This window comes from Zophobas morio, unplaced genomic scaffold (genome assembly GCF_036711695.1).
Source record: "Zophobas morio isolate AGI-343-1 ecotype UQ-CSIRO unplaced genomic scaffold, CSIRO_AGI_Zmor_V1 ptg000058l, whole genome shotgun sequence".
Taxonomy (NCBI): Eukaryota; Metazoa; Arthropoda; class Insecta; order Coleoptera; family Tenebrionidae; genus Zophobas; species Zophobas morio.
In genome coordinates, this window is record NW_026972163.1 from 6,707,098 (window position 1) to 6,728,115 (window position 21,018).

General features: G+C 35.4%; 1 protein-coding gene across 1 annotated transcript in view; it reads left to right on the forward strand.

Annotated features, from left to right (window-relative positions):
* Positions 1-14,752: 14,752 nt before the first annotated feature.
* Positions 14,753-21,018, forward strand: part of LOC135143102 (protein kinase C, brain isozyme-like) — a 183,262-nt gene continuing 176,996 nt past the window's right edge. The window contains exon 1 of the mRNA XM_064074964.1: positions 14,753-15,149. Coding sequence (XP_063931034.1) covers positions 14,971-15,149 — 179 coding nt within the window. The 5' untranslated portion in view covers positions 14,753-14,970. The remainder of the gene's footprint in view (positions 15,150-21,018) is intronic.

The following is a 21,018-nucleotide window of genomic DNA, read 5'->3' on the forward strand; positions in this document are numbered from 1 at the left end:
TGGTAACTGAATGAATGGAGTTATTGTATCCGATAATTGCGTAAGCCATGGTGGTAATTGGTGGGTCTTTGAAGTATTGTCTCAGAATTCGATAATGTTCTGTGAGAATTGAATGTAGTCTTTCAATTAAACCATTTGATTGCGGGTGTCTTGGTGTTGTAAAATGAGATTTGATTTTGTGGGTTTCCAAAAGTTTATTCACGTTGTCGTTTTGAAATTCTAGTCCTGAGTCAAAAGTGATTTTTTCTGGTATTCCATCGTGTTGGAAAAAGATTAATAGTTTATCACAAATTTTGATGGCGTTTTTGTTTGAAACTTGATATGCTTGGGCTAATTTCGTAAATACGTCAATAACTGTTAGGAATGTGGTTTCCTTGATTCTAAATATTGAATGTATGAAGAATCGTAGAATAAACAACTTTAAACAAATAGAGATTTCCTATAAAAGTTAATATACAACATTGGCGACGAGGAAAATCGGAGAAAATAGAAAAAACGCGGCAGAAGACGGGTAAATCCAAAAACAATCATTGTGTTACACGTGGTGACGCAACAAGAAGATGACGCTGATCGGTTCTATCGATAGTTTTGATCCAAAAGTGGACAATTGGACATTGTACCAAGAGCAGCTGGAGGAATTTTTTAACGTAAATGGAATAGTAGACACCCCAGCAACAGAGGGTCAAACAGAGTCAAAGAAAAGAGTGCCAGCTTTATTGAGCCTGATAGGAAAAGAAACCTACAAAACTCTACGAGATCTCTGCACACCGGCGTTACCAAAGGATAAAACCTATGAAGAATTGTGTACTCTACTAAAGAAACAATTTTCACCCAGTACATGTATTTTCAGGGAAAGAATTGAGTTCTACGAAGCACAACAACAAGACAATGAAACGGTAAAAGAATGGTACGCTAGAATACACAACCTAGCGGGAAACTGCGAGTTTGGAAACGAGCTCACGTTTGTGCTAAAGGACAAATTCATCTGTGCTATGAAAAGGAGTGTCATCCGAGACAGATTGTGTGAAGAGTCCCCAACCACAACATTACAGAAACTAGTGGAAATTGCACAAGCAAGAGAAGCAGCTCTACAAAGCCAGAGTGACTCCGTCAACACAATAAGAAGGGTGCCACAGACCAAAAAGGATACACAACAGGAAGGGAAATCTCAAACAAACAATAATGAGGCAAGAACATCTAAGAACACATTCCAGCCATTCCAGAGAGGGAAGTGGAACTGCAGACGATGTGCAGGAACCCATACTGGCCAACAGGTGTGTAAATACAGAAATTACACATGCAACATTTGTAAAAAGGTGGGACATTTAACAAAGGCATGTTTCAATAAAAATAAACAAAATTTGGTAGAAACAGGCGTAAATAGCATTAGTTTTGTTAATAACAGCCCAGTTTATTGTAACGTCAATATTAGTGATAAGGAAATACAAATGTTAGTAGATAGTGGCGCATGTACATCAATAATTTCAGAAAAAGATTTTAAATCTTATTGGCCAAGCGCTAAGTTAAAATATAATAATAGGCAGTTAAAAACATATTCAGGGCAGCCAATAAAAATTTTGGGTACTTTCAACGCATGTATACAGTACAAAAATGTAAAATGTGAAAATTTCGTTTTTTTCGTTATCGACAAAAGAGACGGTAAACAAAGTATGCTAGGGAGAGATTTTTTAAACAAATTTAAATTCGAATTAGTTTCAGAATTTGACGAAAAAAATGAAGTCTTATCGGTTAGCGAAACTAATATTGTTAACGAATTCCAGGAGGTTTTTTCAGACGGATTAGGTTGTTTCAAACAACACACATTCACATTAAAATTGAAAGACCAATTCCGACCTGTTTTCCTTAAACCCCGCACCGTTCCTCTTGCATACAAAGAAAAAGTCGAAACAGAATTGAATCGTTTGGAAAAAGAAGGTGTTATTGAGCCGATTGAATCCAGTGAATGGGCCACGCCATTGGTACCAGTGATGAAAAAGGATGGAACCCTTAGATTGTGTGGCGATTACCGAATCACAGCAAATAAATGGTTCGAAGAGGTCAAATACCCTTTACCAACACTCGAAGAAATGTTTTCAAAGTTAAACGGAGGCGAGTCGTTTTCTAGAATTGATCTCAGCAACGCGTATAACCAGTTGGTGGTAGACGAGGAAACGTCAAAAATACTCACTTGGAACACACACAAAGGTTTATACCGGGTGAAACGGATCCCATTTGGAATAACGCCCGCCAGTGCGATTTTCCAAAGAACCTTAGAACAAGTCCTTCAAGGCATAGATAGAGCAGCAAACTTTATGGATGATATTATCATCACGGGAAACTCAAGGGTGGAACACATAGATACTTTACGCAAGGTGTTTCAACGACTAAAAGATGCGGGATTAAAAGTTAAATTGTCGAAATGTACATTTTTTGAGGAAGAATCAACATTTTTAGGTCTAAGAGTTACCAAGGAAGGTCTAAGAAAAGACAGTGAAAAAGTCAAGGCGATACTAGACGCCCCAACACCGCAAACAATGACACAGGTTCAAAGTTTTGCAGGAATGGTCAACTATTATAGCAAGTTCGTACCAAAATTAGCGATATTAATGAAACCTATTTATAATCTGCTAAAAAAGAACGTACAATTTCGCTGGTCCGCGGAATGTAGTCTAGCGTTTAGGGAAATAAAAGCAATAATCGCGTCAGACGAAGTGTTAACGCATTTCGACCCCACTCTACCAATAGTACTCACAACCGACGCATCAAAGGACGGTATTGCGGCCGTATTATCACACCAAATAGATACTGGTCGAAAAAAACCGATTGTTTTCATCTCAAGAACGCTAAGCAAAGCAGAAAGCAACTACGCGGTAATCGACAAAGAAGCCTTGGCGATTTATTGGGCTACTAAAAAATTAGCATATTATCTGATGGGAAACAATTTTGTCATAGAAACTGACCACAAACCATTAGTATCAGTCTTCGCGATGAACAAGAGAATTTCTCAGTCCTACTCAAGTAGAATGCAAAGATGGATGCTACATTTGGCAGGTTTCAGCTATGACATTAAATACATAAAAGGGCAAGAAAATCATGTCGCGGACATGTTGTCAAGGCATCCGCTACAGACAACTGAAGAAGAAGAAAATCAGGAAGAGTCAAGCAACCAGTTGAACCTGATTGTGACAGAAGGGATTCCAATAGATTCAAAAAGAATTGGTATAGAAACTAGAAGGGACCCCGTCCTGGCTAAGGGGGGAGATATGTAGTGTAGTGTAAGCGAGGCTTTACGAGAAAAAAGAGGTAAAGCCAGCTTTAGCGAGAAGTAAGAATGAGAGGTTAGGTTTAAGACATGTACGCTTGAATGTATGAAGAATCGTAGAATAAACAACTTTAAACAAATAGAGATTTCCTATAAAAGTTAATATACAACAAAATAGATCCATGTTTGTTTGTTGAAAGGGTTTGTCAACTTGTTCTGTCAGTTTTAGTAGAATCTCGGGGGATATCTTTCATATTTCGTCCTTTTGCATATTTCGCATTTGTTGATGCAATCGGCTATGTCTCTGATGAATTTTGGCCAGTAATATAAGCGTTGTAATCTGGTGTATGTTTCACGTATTCTTCGATGATTGGTTTTTCCTTCATGTTGATCTCTTATCAATTCCTTTTGTTCGTTTTTGTCTGTGATTAAAGTTATTCTTTTGGTACAGCGTTTGAGAATTGGTGCTTCGTTATATGTTTCGTTATATACTTTGCAAAAATCTCTGTAGGTACATTCTTTCGATGCCCAAAAAGCAGTAATAATGTATTTTCGGTTCGCAATAATCTAGTAAAAGATCTTTGATTTGTTGATTTTTGTTGTCTTGAGTAATTTGTGCTTTGATTATTATTGCCATTCCGTTTTTAATTATAATTTGTGGTTTTGATGAAGGGTTTGCAAAAACTGTGGTTATAAAAATTTGTCTTTCTTTTCGGTCAACTGGATCTTCACAGATGTTGATTGTTCTTGGTGTTTCGTTATTTTCTCGTCTTGAGGTTACTGATGGTGCGTTTGTTGTGTTAGTGATGGTTCTTTCAGATTGGCTATTTTCTGATCGGCTGTAATTCGGTTGTTTTTTCCTGTTTGTCTGAAATCTGATTTTCTGCGTATGATTGATCTGTGTTCACTTGTTGTGTCGGATGGGTTTGTTCCTAAAATTGATATTGTGTCGGATGAATTACTTGGTGATAGGTTTCTTGGCGAATTGCCTGTTGGTGAATGTCTTGAGGAATTGTTTGGTGTTGGCATTCTAAATGTTGGTGTTGAGAATTCTTCAGTGGTTGTTGGTGAGAAATCTATTAAATTTGGAATTGGAATTGCTTCGTTGTTGCTGACTGTTGGTTCTAGGGTTCTTAATCCTGTGTTTTGGCTTTTATTTTCCTGTAATAAATAGTTCGTTTAGTAACCGTTCTAGTTCTTCATCTGGTTGAACTGCAGTTGATCGTGCGTCAATAATGTCCAGAGGGTGGATCTGTATTCTTGAGAGTGCGTCAGCGATTGTGTTAAATTTTTCTTTCTGTAGACGATGTCGTAGTCATATTCTTCTAGTCTTAATCTCCAGCATACTAATTTTGGATTGGGTTCTTTGAGTGAGAATAGCCATTGACGTGGGCGATGATCTGTGTAGATTGTGAATTTTCTTCCGTATAAGTAGGATCTGAAATAGTTTGTTACCCATACTATTGCTTAATAGTTCTTTTTCGATCTTTGAGTATATTTGTTCATTTATCTATTGGTTTATCTTCTCCTAGTTCTCCTTGTGATAAGACTGTTCCTAGGGCGACATTTGATGCATCTGTTGTTAAGATGAATGGTCATGAAACATTCGGGTATTGTAAAATTGGATGGTTGATTAAAATTTTCTTGCAGGTCTCGAAGGTGGTTATAAATGTTGGTCATGCGTTATCTTGGCATTTTTTTTCAAGCATTTTGTTGAGTTGTGCAAATTTTGATATGAATTTTTTGTAATAAGCGAGTAGTCCTAAAAATCCTTTGATTCCTTTCAGGGTTTTCGGTAATGGGTAGTTCATGACTGCTTTTATTTTATCTGGGTTTGGTTTTACTCCTTCGGGTGTGATAACCAACGCGCGGAGTTGTATCTCATATGCTAGAACCAGTGCTGTCGCGGCGATAGTTTGATTAGAAATATATTTTTCTTTTGGACTATTTCAACATAATATAACATTTCAAAATCACAAATCTGTGGTCCTGTGGTTGAAAAATTAAAAAGGGCATTAAGTATTATTATTTGAAGTAATATAGTAATATAGAAGTCGTTTTTTTACTAGCTGTTAACACTCCTAGCGACGCACTGGCTACGACCTTGTGGACCAGATCAAGGCGTCCCCGCTACTCGCCGTAAAACACACCTTACTTCAACTGGGGGATTGCAGCGGTGAAACAAATTCCCGCGTACTGGTGATAACATGTCCTAAGTATGCTACTTCTTTTCGTAAGAATTCACTTTTATCCAGTTGTATTTTGAAATTTGCTTTTCTTAATATTTCGAAGACTTCTTTTAGTCGTGAGATATGTTCTTCAAGTGATGTTGAAAAAATGATGATGTTATCAAGATAAACGAGGCATTTTCATTCTGTATTCCTTTTAGAATATTGTCCATAACTCGTTCGAATGTGGCTGGGGCATTCTTTAATTCAAAGGGCATACGTAGAAATTCGTAATGTCCATTTTCTGTGCTGAAGACTGTTTTTTCTATGTTGTCAAGGTGCATTTCCACATGGTGAAATCCTGAGGCTACGTCGAGTGTGATGAAGTATACAGGGTGATTTCAATATATATGCAATAATTTTAACCACGGTATTACGTAACGTAGTAGTGTGGAAATAAGGAACAAACAAGTTAAAAATCGAATTGGCCAAAACCCCCACGAATCACCCTCGATACGAGGTCACTGATCCACCTTGTAAACAGAGGTGGAAAAACGTTCAAATAAAAACGATGTAAACACTTTCAGTTTCAATTAAAAGTAAAACCGACTTTTTGCTGCTTATCATTCGTTCATTCATGCATTCATTCATCGTTAAAAAAACTCGTGCGAAAGTTTTTTGGTAATGGTTCATGATGGTCGACTTTTGATTCTTGCGGATGTTTGGTCCATTGTTTATTAGAACAAAGTAAGAACAACTTAGAATGCTACTACCTTTTTACAAGAAATGTTGAAAATCTTGTCCTTGACTAGCAATACAGGCTTCAGACCGTCGCAAGATATTTTTTGATAGGTAAAAAACCACCGGAGTTCCACAAATTGTAACGGTTGCTACTTCCACTTGTTGTTGAAGCTCTTCTACAGTTTTTGGACACTATTAATTTCCACAAACTAACTGTTAGATTCATCGTCGGACCAAATGTGAGTGTTGTGTCTGTTGAAAATAGCATTGCGAGTGAATCTTGCTTCATCCGTAAGCAAAATGCACTTTAAACGTCAGGGCGTTCACGACACTGCGGTAACAATCATTTACAGTGAATTACACAACGTGGACAATCAGCGGGCTCCAAACCTTGCACTTTTTGGATGTGGCCTTGTTCGTTTAATCTGGTTTAATGTATGATGCACTACAAACCGTGAAACTCCAACTTCAGCTGCAAGTCGACGAGTAATGATGTCGGGCTCTTCTTCGTCGCGTTCCATAATTTCCTCTTTAGCTTGCAATATTCTTGCTGCCCTATCACGGCCACGATCGTGAGTTTTAGGTTGAAGGTACCATGATCTCGGAGATGCTGTACCACTGATGCAAATGTTCGCGCACACCATATCAACACACTCTGAATTGGAAAAATTCACCATAAACCACCTCCCGACCGTTCGATGCAAGCAACTGTCATCACTGGTCGTTTTCGTGTTTTTGCAGGTTTCTTTCGGTCCCTTTTTTAGTTATTAATCCGAGTCGTTTGTACCACTGATTGAAAGAAGTAGGTCAAGAAACACTACCAGCGGCGTATATAACAATTTATATTTAATTTCAAATACTGCTATACTGCTACCACTTAGGACCGTGAATTTTACACAGTGACATAATCTCATTGTGAGCTATTCCCCATTTTTTTTCTCATATGTTTTTCGCAATCACCGTGTATGCTGCTTCCTAGGTTGTCCAAAATGTCATTGATATTTGGTAATGGATACTTATCATTGATTGTTTTTTCATTTAATTTTCGGTAGTCTATCGTACTACGAGTCTCCACTTTTATTCTTTTGAAGTGGCCATTTTCTTGTCTACGATCCATATGGATGATGACCAAGGTGAAATTGAAGGTCGAATTATTCCTTGTCGTAGCAGTGAATATATTTGTTTCCGTGCTTCCTCTTTGTGTGCTTCTAGGTATCTGTATGATTTTGTAAAAGTTGGAATTTCGTCTTTGGTTCTTATTTGATGCTTAATTTGGTTGTTGAACGTTAGGGGTAGACGTCCGGTGTGAAAGATGTTTCAATAAGCCATGCATAATTTCCAGATTGCGTCTATTTCTTCCGTGTTCATGTACTTTAATCGGAGATTGTACAGCTTGTCCTTTAAGATTTCGTCAATGTTCTGGTGAACTGAACATTAATGGTGGTTGTGGATTGAATTCGTATGTATTGACCGGATTGATTTCTAAAGGCTCGAATAGTGTGAAGGTCAGTTCTTGATCCGTTGGATTGATTATGGTGGTCGTTGCTTTTTTGTCCTTGACTGTAACGTATGAGGCTGGTATTTCGGTTGTGTCGAATTTTCGGTTGTGTAAGATTCATTCTGTGACATCTTTGCCGACAGGTATCTGGATGATTTGTTCAGTTCTTGTTTGAAGGTTCATTTGAAAAACTGGTTTTCTTCTTTTTATTTCATCACATTCAAAGTATATGGCAATTATGGTTTTGTTTGTTATCAAAAGATTCTTTCCAAAATCTGAACATGCGTTTATTGAACGTAGGAAATCAATTCCGATGTCTGGTCTTCCAAAAATTTGCGAAATTGGGATTGTCTGATGTAAGAAGAATAACATTTTTGTGCGACTTGAGGGATTAGCAAAGTGCTAGATGATGCGGTGTCTATCATTAATTGTTAATTCAATTCAAGTGTCCTTATATATATGGTAATCTCGAAATGTAGTTTTGTATCTATGTTGAGTTCGATTGTGGTCTGTTGTTGTCGAAATGCTAAGTCTCGTCCTTGAGAGGCGGGGTTAGCCAAAAATTTTGATTTGGGTAAATTTCTACGGATGTAACAGCTTCATTGAAATCAGCTATTGCGAAAGTCTGTCCTTGAAATTGTCCAAATGTGGCATTTTCATCTGATTCAATTTCTTCTTCAAGTTCATTTGTGAATGGAAGATAACTTGTTTGTGGTAAGTCATTCTCGTTATGAAGGTGTATTTCCTTCCTTGATTTCGATTTATATTTTGAGGCTGTCTGTGTGTCCATTGGTACAACTTGATTTCTCATCGTTTGTGCTTCCATTGTAATTGGTCTTGGAAAATTGTGTCTTGCGTTCGGATTTGGTGCGAAAACATTTCTTTGCAAATTTCTTGGATTTCGATTTTGATTGAAATTCGGGTATTGATTTTGGTTGAAATTCGGGTATTGATTTTGTTGATAATTTTGTTGATAGTTCGACATTGCGGGAACTTGATGATAAATTGGTTGTCGCGAAAATCTGTTTGAGATATTCCTTTGTCCGGTATTTTGTTGACGAACGCGCACGTCACGCATTTGAGGTTGAGGTCGCGAGTGGAACTGTGTGCGTCCTTGATTCGGATGTGAAGGTTGATGATTAGAAGAATGCTGAGTTGCATTTCTGTTTATGAAGTGCATGGGACTGTTGTTTGAATGTTTTCTTCAAGGAGAATTTGTGCCTGTGCTGCTTCCAGCATTTGTAGATTTCTTGATCGAATTATTGAACCGTATGGTTCTCGTAAACCACTTAAAAATTATTTCAGTGTTTATTCTTTTTGTCGAACATGTTTCTTTTTACTATTGGAATTCCTTCGTTGGATTCTGTTACTGCAATATTTGAAAGAAGAAAACTTTTCATGTCTTGACAGCGAATGTAAAATTGTTGCAGAGTTTCGTTTTCTTGTTTTAAAAGCATTAAATCTCGTAAAAGCGAGTTTTCATCTCTTTGGTCTGCGAAGTTTAATAATTGTAAAATGTGTTTTAAGCTCTCCAAGTATTAATTTTTCGTGATCCCGGTACTACTTTTGCCTGTCTAGTCAATTTGTTTTTTATCGCGGTTAATAGGAACTTGTTTATGAATGCTTGTGGATTTGCTGCTTCTTGAAATTGTGTGACGATTAATTCGCAAGCAGAAAGAAAGTCAGCGAGTTCAGAAGCTTCTCCAGCATATTTGGGAATATGTCCAAAAGCGATGAATGAAATTTCACCATTTTTTGATTTTGAACGTTTTGATTGTTTTCGTTTTCAATGAACAACCGTTCAATTAATTGTAGGAGGTCCTCAATGGAATCGTTCATGCAAGGGATTTGATTAAGAAATGAACAAGTTTTTACTTACATTAACATCACTGTGAAGTATGCTTGTATTTTTTTTTTCTTGAAATGAAGTAGGAGTCTAGGGATTCTTGTCCAGGAGTCTTGTGAACGATTGTGGAGAATTCCGCGATGCTTGTCCGAAATTCTGCGGTGTGAAGGCGATGCGAAGATGATGCGAAGATTCGGCGATGCTTGTGCGAATATTTTCGCCGTTGAAATGGTTCTGTTTTTTGAAATCGGCCTCGAACGACTTTTGTTTCTTAACACGATCCATGCGACTGCGCCACTTAAGTTTAATGGTTTAATAATAAACTTGTTTTTAAAAAAGAACTTTTATTTTGTTCACAATTCTTATTATTACACTTGATTATTTATTATTGGCTTGTTAAATATTGATTATTCACAGTTATCACAATTATCACTTCACAATTATTCACTTAGATAATTACAACTTATTGGGAGAGCGCGGTTATGACGGGCTTAAATAAATTTCACGGTGGCGACTTCTGAACTAAACTACACGGATGACCGATACTTCTGAACTGAAAAATGAATGATTCCGATGTCTTTTATAACGAGGAAAACTGCAGAATTGGAGTTCTCATGTTGATATTGATGCAAGTGTGGAAGCGTATCTTGCACGTGGCAGAATATGGGTCTGCAGAATGATTGTCCATTGTGGATTTATGCTGATATTATAACAAACACATTACTGATGTTATTACGAAAGTTCCATTGCTTCCTTATAGTGGTATTTTTACTCTTAATCAACCGAAGTATAGGCAGATACTGACGTCGCAGTCAGTATCTTGGTTACTTATGGCACGGCTATTTACATTTTCAATAGAGGTCCTAATACTTGCGGTAATTGACATTGCAGTGCCATAAAAACGAAGTCAGAGTTGGACCACTATACGAATTCATCTAGTCAGGACTCTGCGCCGAACAGAATGCGCCAAACATTTTCCATCGGCTGTCGGTAAATGTGGTCAGATCAAAGCCGGGCATTGGTTCGTTGGTGCACATTGCAATAGAGATAAATGTTTAGAATTAATCGATCAGTATGAGAAATATTCCATATTATGGAATCCTAGACATAGTTTATATTACATTTCAAAATCTTCTGCTGGCATGCGAGTAAAATTTTTCAAATGCCCACAGTCCATGTTTCTCAGTAATGCGCCTTGAAAATAGACGTCTCGGTCATATTTTCTTCGTTATTACTTCTTGAGCGTAAGCAAAGGAATTATTGTAATCGAGTCCGTCGGCCGACTCTCTAGTTTTACATTTTCTCGATCTTTCATGACCCCTAGAAGACGATGAAATAGGTCTCCCGTTTCCGTCTGTCTATCCGTCTGTCCGTCTGTCCGTCTGCCCGGCTGTCCGTCTGTCCGTCTGTCCGTCTGTCTGCCGTTCCGGATTTTTATTAGACAGATAATCTCCGAAAGTACTAGGTCGATTGTTGTCAAATTTTGTATTTATATTAGCTATATCATGTAGATGGTAAAACGATAACCAAAATTTGTCTAATCATCCCCACCACTAATGTGATGACGTCACTTCAAAATTGTACATAGTAATTGGCTTTTAAATTGTATCAAATAACATAGTCTTACACATGTAATTTATGACTCCGAATTGAGATTTTACCCGAAACGTCCAGATTTTTGGGAAAAAAAATCAAAATTCGGGAACAACATTTTGGCATTTAATTTGGAATCTACATAACTGAATGATTTGAAATCTTGCAGATGGTTTACAGTTATGACAAGCATGATAAAATTTTAATCACAATATATTTAGTCATCCCCTCCAAAAAATTGTTGACGTCACCCCAAAATTTTGCTGAATAAATCCTATCTAAAATGTACAAAATATGGTGAGTCTCTTCTTGTGATTTATCATTCCATTCAATTTTTTTCGATTTGCATATACAGGGTGACTCAAAAAAATTAATGAATGCGTAAATTTATTTTATTGATTTAATCAGGAACTACAACACCGTATGCTTTGAAATCTTGCAGATGTTTTAAGGTTATAAAGAGCATAATAAATTTTTAGTCAAAATATATTTGGTGATCTTCTACAAAAAACTGATGACGTCAGCTCAAAAGTTTGCCGAATAAATCGTATCTAAAATGTACAAAATATGATGAGTCTGTACTTGTGATTTATCATTCCATTCATATTTTTGGATTTGCATATGCAGGGTGACTCAAAAAAATTAATGAATGCGTGAATTTATTTTATCGATTTAATCAGGAATTACAAAACCGAATGCCTTGAAATCTTGGGAATATTTTAAAGTTATTATAAGCATGGTAAACTTTTGTTCAAAATGTATTTGTTCATCCCTCCTAAAAAAATTGATGACGTCACCCTTAAATTTTGCTGAATAAATCCTATCTAAAATGCAAAAAATATGATGAGTTTGTACTTGTGATTTATCATTCCATTCATATTTTTTAGATTTTCTTAAGAGGTGGTTCAAAAAAATTAATGAAGTCAATTTATTTTATTGATTAAATTAAAGGCAACACTTATTACCCAACCAACCCAATTTGGTAGACACAAAATTTGTTAAAGGAAAAACTCGGTTGAAACATAAGGGTAGCACGCTTATTTACATCGACTTTAACATTACAGACCTGCATTTGTTTTATGCGCTCACTTGGTTCCGCGAATGTGGAATAGACATGTTTATAATCAACCAATTGTGAATTTCACCGTCAAGAATTAAAATAAAACCCAATGTTTTATATAATAAGCGGAAGTCGAAGCAATAAAACCGATGGTCGTTTTGTTTACAGTTTCTCTGTTTGACTCTCACGTATGCTGTTACGCTTGTCATCTTAAATTAAGAATGTTTATACATAAACGATTTTCAGTTGCCCCTCATATTACTAGACAGCGGATTTCTGTCGGGCTACGTCACGATTATAGGGGGGGACGTGCTGGATCGCCGGGTGATAGATAATCACTGAATTTAATCGGTACTAATTCCATAAATATAATTAACGATTTATTAATCAAACGGCTAAGTAAATGAGAACGGGAATTAACAGCAGAGTGCAACGAAACAGCGTTATTCTAATCTCAAATAAACGAAGTGCAGTCCGCAACCGCAATGAATTCGCATCCCGTACGAGCCGTACCGAGTTTGGCCTTGCCTAGCCCGACAGAAATCCGCTCTCTAGATATTACGCACCGGCGCCGTATACGTGAGTAAATTGTTTCGTTATTTTATTCATTATAAGAAATCAATATTCAAAACGACCCAATTCATTTTCCCGAAAATTTGGGAATACAATAATTTTATTCTTAGTATTACACTACATCTATCCCAACTGATATTACGTGTCCTTGCAAAAATGTTGATGACGTCATCACAATTTTTTTTTAAATTCCCACTACAAAAATGTAATGAGAAAAAAAAACACAATAGGCATGCAGTCGTCAAGTTTCCGACAGCGAGGGAAGTACTGTCTAAACTCTTTAGACCAATTTTTTTCTTCTTCTTCTTGGTCAGGGAATGAATCAGAAAAATGCACTTGCAGCCACTATAACGTCATCTATGTTTCAAATCTGCGAGAATCCTGGAAATGCAGTGGGAACGCGGCGAACACAGCAAATGCCTCAAAAACAGATCATTTGCGCGGATCATTTGCGTTTGTTCTGTGCGTTTGGTTTGTTCGGACCAAAATGTTCAGATCAAGACCCACCCCTTTATATATCATTTATCATTTAGCATTGCATTTTTTTTTTCTAATTGGAATAATTGGACCTTATCGCCGCTCTCTGTCGTCGGCCGCACGCCGCACGTGTGCGGGGCACACTTCGCAAGCGTTATTTTACATATATAATAAATGAAAATTAACAATACAGTATAATAAACTCGTCCGACTTGTACCCTAGTAAAATTATATGAAGGGGACGAGCATCGGTACATTAACAATTGGAGAAAGATTTACAGCCGAAAAAGGCTCGTGTCGACTGTACGCACAGGACCGGTCATATTGTGTCTGCACAATTACGGTTCGGTAATCGAAATTTTTTGATGTATTGGTGTATTGGTCCAATAAAATTTTAATAGGGTACAACCTCAATGACTTTACTATACATTACAATTAATCGAAATCGATAAGTATAATTTCTTTTAGTAATTATATCAGTCACCAATAGATGTCCACAGAATCAGCGTTACCAAAATCAGGCGTCGCGATCGGCGTCGCCGACCAGGGATACACGTATGTATGCTAGTGTATCGACCTATTTATTAAACGGTCGCGGTTTGGCTCCCTGTAGATGAAGATGAATTTCTTGCCAGAGTCTGCTGCACAGCTACCTACATTTAATCAAAATAATTAATTTCCCGAAATAAATATAAAGACAAATGAAATTAACTTCGTATAACGAAAATAACAAGGCAAAATGAAATAAATTCTTCTTCTTTGAAAGGAAATTCACTTGAATATAATATAATATACCTAATACATCGTTCTAGCTTTGCAAGCAATCCAAAATTTAACAACGGAAAATTGACATCTTTAATTTGCAAAGCGATAATACCACAGACAATACGTAGTGTACTACAGACTAACATTAAAAACAAAATAAACTTTGCCAAATTAAAGTAAAAGTTATTAAATGCTGTTTCTCATCGGCTACTTGATAACTTTTAGCGGTGAATTTTTATTCTTGTTTTATCCTACTAAATGAAAGGAAAATAAATGATAGTGTTATTTGCTTTAAGTTATAGTGAAAAATATTTAGGATTGTTTAAATTCAAATGTAGAAGTCCTTTGTATCAAAATTATAAATTAATTACTTTCGTAATTGACCGCTATAGTTTGTTTTTACGATTAAAATTACACTAAACGATTGTACTGTATTGTTAAAATACTGTATATACGATTTTGCCATTCTGCAATTAAATGATCTTCCTTGCGTCTCAACTGAATTATTCGTTTGGCGTAATGGTGAATTTAAAAAAAAAGATAAACAATATTAAAATGACAACAAGATTCTGCTGGCGCTTAGATGTGTTTATGACGATTTTGTTGCTGAGTTAAATTTGGTTGTTCCCAAGTGAGAGTGCATAGTGTACGTTGCAAAAGATGAGAAACAATAGCAAAAAGGACAGCATAAAGGGTAAGGTAAGAGCGTAATGGTTCGTTCCAATCGGAAAAGTAATCAATGCGATTGCGCAACGTTATTTGCTACGACATCCATTCTCTAGCTTCGTTTAGCACATGGGTGGGGTGTCCCCAGAAAGAGTTCCTGCCACAGCGAAACGGACGTTCGTACACAACTGTTGCACCTAAATATACTTCAATAGAACAGATAGATACAGGACGGGCACCTGAATATTGACATTTGACGGGCAGTGTACTGTGTGTTGTATTACTTTGTCATATGTTGTTTATTTGAAATAGTTGCAAAATATGGCAGAAGAAGATTTAAACGAAGAAGGAAGTGATCTCAATACGAAATTTGGTTTGCGACTGCGAGGAAGGAAAGGTGCCCTGAAAAAGAAAAATGTGTATAATGTTAAAGGCCATAGATTCATTCCCAGGTTTTTCAAACAACCAACGTTTTGTTCCCACTGCAAAGATTTTATTTGGTAAGTTTTCAGTAATTAATGGTTTGCTCAATTCTTTTTAATTTTAAAGAAAATATTAAATAAATACCTATTGCAATTGTTGTGTAGGTAAAAATTAGAAATATCTGGACGTTTGTGATGATATTTATTTTGAATTTCCACTTTCATAAAAAACCAGGTTTGTGTATTGATCTCAGTGTTTTTGCTACTCGTCCGTAAAATTACCTATTTTGTATATACAGGTAATTCAGCGTAAATGACGAATTTGACTTGTTCTGATAGGCACCCCAAAATACATTAGTTTTCTATTCCTTGATTCACAGTAGAGTTTAAAAAATATCATGAATCCTACTGATCCAACTGTGCATTCTTATGGCACTGTCAACTTTGGGCAGTTGAAAATTATTTGGAAAAATGCCAAGATATTCGTTTACCATTACGGAGGAAACGGACTCGATCTTAATTTATGAAGAGTGTCAAAAAATGTGTGTAGTAGCGGCAAATTTGTACGCCCAGAGATTCCCGAACGTACATATCCAACACATAAAATTTTCAAAAGACTTGAAATGAAATTACGAAACGATTGTCCTTTGTGTAAACGAAGAAGTGGTTAACCGCTCCGCATTTGAGCAACTAGATCCGAGTTTTGGAGACTGTTTTAGAAAATCCTCACAGTAGGCAGCGGGTAAGTGCGAGAGAAATTGGCATAAGTCTATCTTCTGTTTGTCGAATGTTAAAGGCTAACAAGTTGCACCCCAATCATATGCAGTTAGTTCATGAATCACGAGAGACTGACTTCACACGAAGACTGGCACTTTACAATTTTGTTCGGAAACAGCTGCTAAATGATTCCAATTTGTCATTTTTAAAACCACAGACTTCGTGGAACTATTTTTTAAATTCTACTACGAATCAAGGAATAAATGAATAGCGTATTTTGGGTTGTCGTTAACCACAAATCACATTCGTCATATATGTATAGGGTGAGTCACTAAACGTGCTATATTCCATGCCACATTAGTTATTAGAAATATATAACTAATATAACAGTAAAGTAGAAGAAATCCAACTTTTTGATTAACTTATAAGATTTGATTTTGGGAATTTTATTTTTTTTATGATAACCCTTGTAAGTCAAAATAAAAATATGTACCATCGGGGACACGGAAAACTGTGCAGAGGTGTCATACAATTGTCAAAATTTCTGAACCAGACCTTAGCTACTCATAACCACGCTTTTCATGTTTGGCGTATTTGTCACTTTGACACTGACAAAGTCGAAGTTTTATTAAATTTGTTTCAATTATATTAACATACAGCACTGTGTGCTTTCAATGATTCTCGTAGTTGCGAATGCCTGCTGTCCTCAAACGACGACGAGCAGTTTTGACATTGCCCGGAAAATTGGTAATTATAGTTGCTTCAGCAGCACTGGTAAAAGGGCTCTCTGATTATATCAAGCAAAGCTTCAATTCGTCTTCGTCAAGTGTAGAAACCAGATGTCCCCCTGAGCTTGGACGACGTTCCACAGTCTGCTCTCGGCTCTATTTCTGCACGATCAAATTCACCGTGCTTTTTGGAATCCTCAAAGTCACGGAGACTTGCCGTTTTGAATAAGAGCTACTACTCGAGATTTGTTAACAATTGATACAGCTGGCATGTTGAACAAATTGATATATTTCAAAGTTAATTTGACAGTTTTTTTCGAAAATATCAATTATGTTGACGCTAAAGGTGCATTTATATTGACATTTTTTGAAATCACAATAACAGACTGCCCAGGGTTCCACGTCCCTCATAGTACCTGTGTAATATGATGGTAAAAGTAAAAAAATTGTTATGCTTACAATAACTTCAAAAAGTCTGCAATATTTCAAAGTATTCAGTTTTGCAATTCTTGATTTAATCAATAAAATAATTTGACTCAGTTATTATTTTTTTTAAGACACCTGTTTAAGCAAATCTAAAAAATATGAATGCAATGATAAATCACAAGTAACAACCCATCATATTTTGCAAATATATTTTGATTAAAAATTTACCATGCCTATGATAACTTGAAAACATCTCCAAGATTTCAAAACATTCGGTTTTGTAGTTCCTGATTAAATCAATAAAATAAATTCACGCATTCACTAATTTTTTGAGTCACCCTGTATATGCAAATCCAAAAAATGTGAAAGGAATGATAAATTACACGGACAGACTCATCATATTTTGTACAATTTAGATAAGATTTATTCGGCAACATTTTGAGCTGACGTCAATTTTTTGGAGGGGATAAGTATAATATTTTGATTAAACGTTTATTATGCTTAATATAACTGTAAAACATCTGCAAGATTTCAAAGAATTCGGTTTTGCAGATTCAAAATTAAATTGCAAAATGTTGTTTCATAATTTTGATTTTTTTTTCCAAAAATCTGGACGTTTCGAGTAGGAAACGTAAAGGAAAAATACGGAATCATAAATTACATGTGTAGGATATTTCATACAATTTAAAACCCAAGTTAAAGATGGGTTTATACAGCCTGTTATTAAAAGGTACGTATAAAATAAAAAAAGTTAAAAAAAATTCAGGTAAAAGTGTTCTCCTTTTAGAGATAAAAATTATTAAAATTTATGTCCAAATTCGTTGTACGCTTCTGATAAAAAGATCATCTTTCGTTTCTATAGCAACATTTAGTCTTGACAAAAGTTTTATTGTTACAGTTGCTAGGATTTACTAAAATAAATTAATTTTACCTATTTATCCTTCAGTAGCATCTAAAAAGGTTGGATAAGGGTTAATTTTCCCCTTATAATTTTGATAACACAATAAATTTTTCCGACTTCTTAGACTTCGCGAAGAACTGTCCATTTTGTTGTACGTACCTTTCAATAACACCCTGTATGATATTTCGACCAAATCGAACCCATATAAACCCATCTTTAAATTCATCAGGGGATAATAACACCGGAGGTTGGTAACAACAAACAAACCAATTCTAGAAGCTTGAAAACAATTTAATTCCAATAATAACGGTCAACAATCAAGAATTTTAGGCTCAAAAAACAGCTGATTCAGTTTCTGGTAGTATTAACACTAATAAGTGCGTACCATCAAAATAGTATAAATAAAAATAAATAATTGGCTGAGTGCTGAACCACCTAATTTTTACATCAAGTTCATATGAAGAATTAGGTACCATTAAATGAGAGAACATTCGATTTTTTATACATTTTTTGAATAAATAAGGGTAAGTATCTGAAAAAACCACGGAGGTTGAAAAGACTGGAGGGAAGATGTCGTGAATTTTGTGGCAGAGACTCGGACACCGTTTATGACCCTACTTGAAATGCGCATCATGCTAAGCTTCGCCCTCTAAATGTTTAGCACTCGTAACCAGTGGCGGGGTAACATCTGGTAGGCAGATAGGCTCAAATATTGTGATTGACAAATACAAATTAAATTTTTATTTATTTACAAATAGCACAAAATACATAGTTACCAAAACAAAAAAAGAATAAATCTAGACTTTTAGTCGTCATTCAGCCACTTACACAATACTGCGAATAAAATAAAAGTTGTTTAATTATACTGAAGTGTTTTAAATTAAATAAAATGAAATTAATACTTATTTAAAAGGATTGGGAAAGAATTAAGTATTGACCTTTAAAATGAATTAATTTAGTTTAACTACTTTTTATTGTTGGTTCTTTAGAGAAGTTTTTATTTCTATAATAATGCTTTGTTCTTAGTTTCAATCCCCATATCAACGTATCCATACATGTTTTTCCGATCAAACTCTAAATAATGTTGGCGGATTGCATTTTCATCAAATGATAAAGAACTGAGAAGTTTGCCACCTGCTGGTAACTTTTCACACTTTAGCGTTAACATATTAAAAATTTCCTTTGTGAACTTTGGAGAACCGTCAACAGAAGAATACAATGAGAGTGAAAGTTTTAACATGCGGCAAGACTTTTTCTAACTTTTGTTGAACAAAAATATAAGCTTTTGGCGAATAAAAATGTAAGGTAAAGCCAAACCTTCTTATCTCTTGTCCATATTGCTTTGGTATTGGCAAATTGTTAATAGTACACCACATTCGAGTAATGAGTTCTTCATTTTTTCCAAAATCCATAGCACTGAGTATTGTTGTATTGACAGATTCTTTGACAAATATTCGTATTGACAATTTTCTTCTTCAAATTGTCAATACGAATATCTTTGCGTACATTTCTACCATGTAAATGATTTATTAATTTATTTTGGCATGCGATTTTTTTTGTAATTCACTTATTGTATCTCTTAATCTTAATATTCCACTTGTCTGTTGCATGTTTGTATTATCACCAACAACGAACAATCCCAAATTTTGAACACATGTTATTAGCATCTGAATTCAACTTAGCACCTTCGAAAATAAGTTAACCAATGATTAAAACTGGACCAAATCTCAACCTCCGTTATAATCTCAGATATCACTGATAAATTGACATTTGACAACTTTCGAAGTTGTCAGAGTAGCGTTTCAAGCACGGTTTCTAAGGCAATGTGACGTCACGTGGTTGGTGCGCAAAGCAGACGAAAATTCATCCACCGGAGTAGCATACCATGTCTTCTTGTATGTACCATGGGTAATATATTATTTCTTCTCAGATATTCGTAAGTTGGAGAACTTTTCATGTAAAAGAGCATACAAGACCTAACCCACTGGTGTGCATATCTTCTTCGTTTTGCTGACTTGGAGCATGACAAATTTAAAATTCTAAAACAAATTTCTTTGCGCTTCAAATAAATAATTTAATTTCTTATCAAAAATATTTTGCTCCATTTGCAAAAATTTTATTTTCATCTCTGAATCCTGTTCTTTCATTTTCTTTATTTAAATCAGTAAACGTCGATTTTTGCTTCTTAGAGATTTATTAAACCCATGCCGAATTGTGATGTGGTTGACAATTCTTTTTTTCATTTTTCATTTCTGAATACCTTTGAACAGCCCTGAACAATTTGATTAAATATTTGCAATAATTGCAACATTCTTGATTCTTCTGTAAATAATAAAAACAGTTCTTATGCCACCACTTTCCATTGCTGTCATCATAAAATGGCACTTTGCTTGTTTTAACATTAAATTCACTTTCGTCTGGACCACCTAAATATATTTTCAATTTGGAAAAGTGTATTAACGCTTCTTTAATCCTCATTCAAGATATTTATACTTTTTGGCAGACTATTAATGACCGCTTCATTGTCATTTATAAAAACAGATAGTTTCAGTTCTGCATTTAACATCATATATTTCCTAGTAAAGGGTTTAGATTTTTCCACCGTTGTTTTTCTACATAATAATTAATGTATTTTTTAACATTTTCTACTGACGTAGAAAAACTCCAAGACGATGATGGCCGTTGCATACTAACTTTTCCATTGTATAATGGAAGAAAAAAGGATGTGCATTCAATTTTTTCACATATTTCAAGATGTTCAGTTGGGTTCAATTTAATAATTTTATCTGGTACTTCCTCCTGTCAAAAGACAAAATAGCAATCTTGGTTTATTTGTTGTTTTGGTCAAGTAGCTTGGACAATTTCAGAGCACAATGGGCACTGCATCTCAGTGGCGGCTTGTGACCTTTTGAAATGGGGGGGACACAGTTTGATTGATGAGTTAAATATGAAGATATAAATCAGGTTGTTATTACCAATTAATAGACGAAATTGTGTGACGGAAATAATTAATACAAAAATACATTCAATAAAAATAAAAAAGGATTTCTCCACATACCTTTTTGCCTTCGGGCAAAATTTTACGTTCATGGCATCTAAAAGTTCATTTTGGACAGTTTTAGGCGTTCCTTTAAAAACCGTTGCTTCTTTCAAATGATCTGATAAAATCCAATTC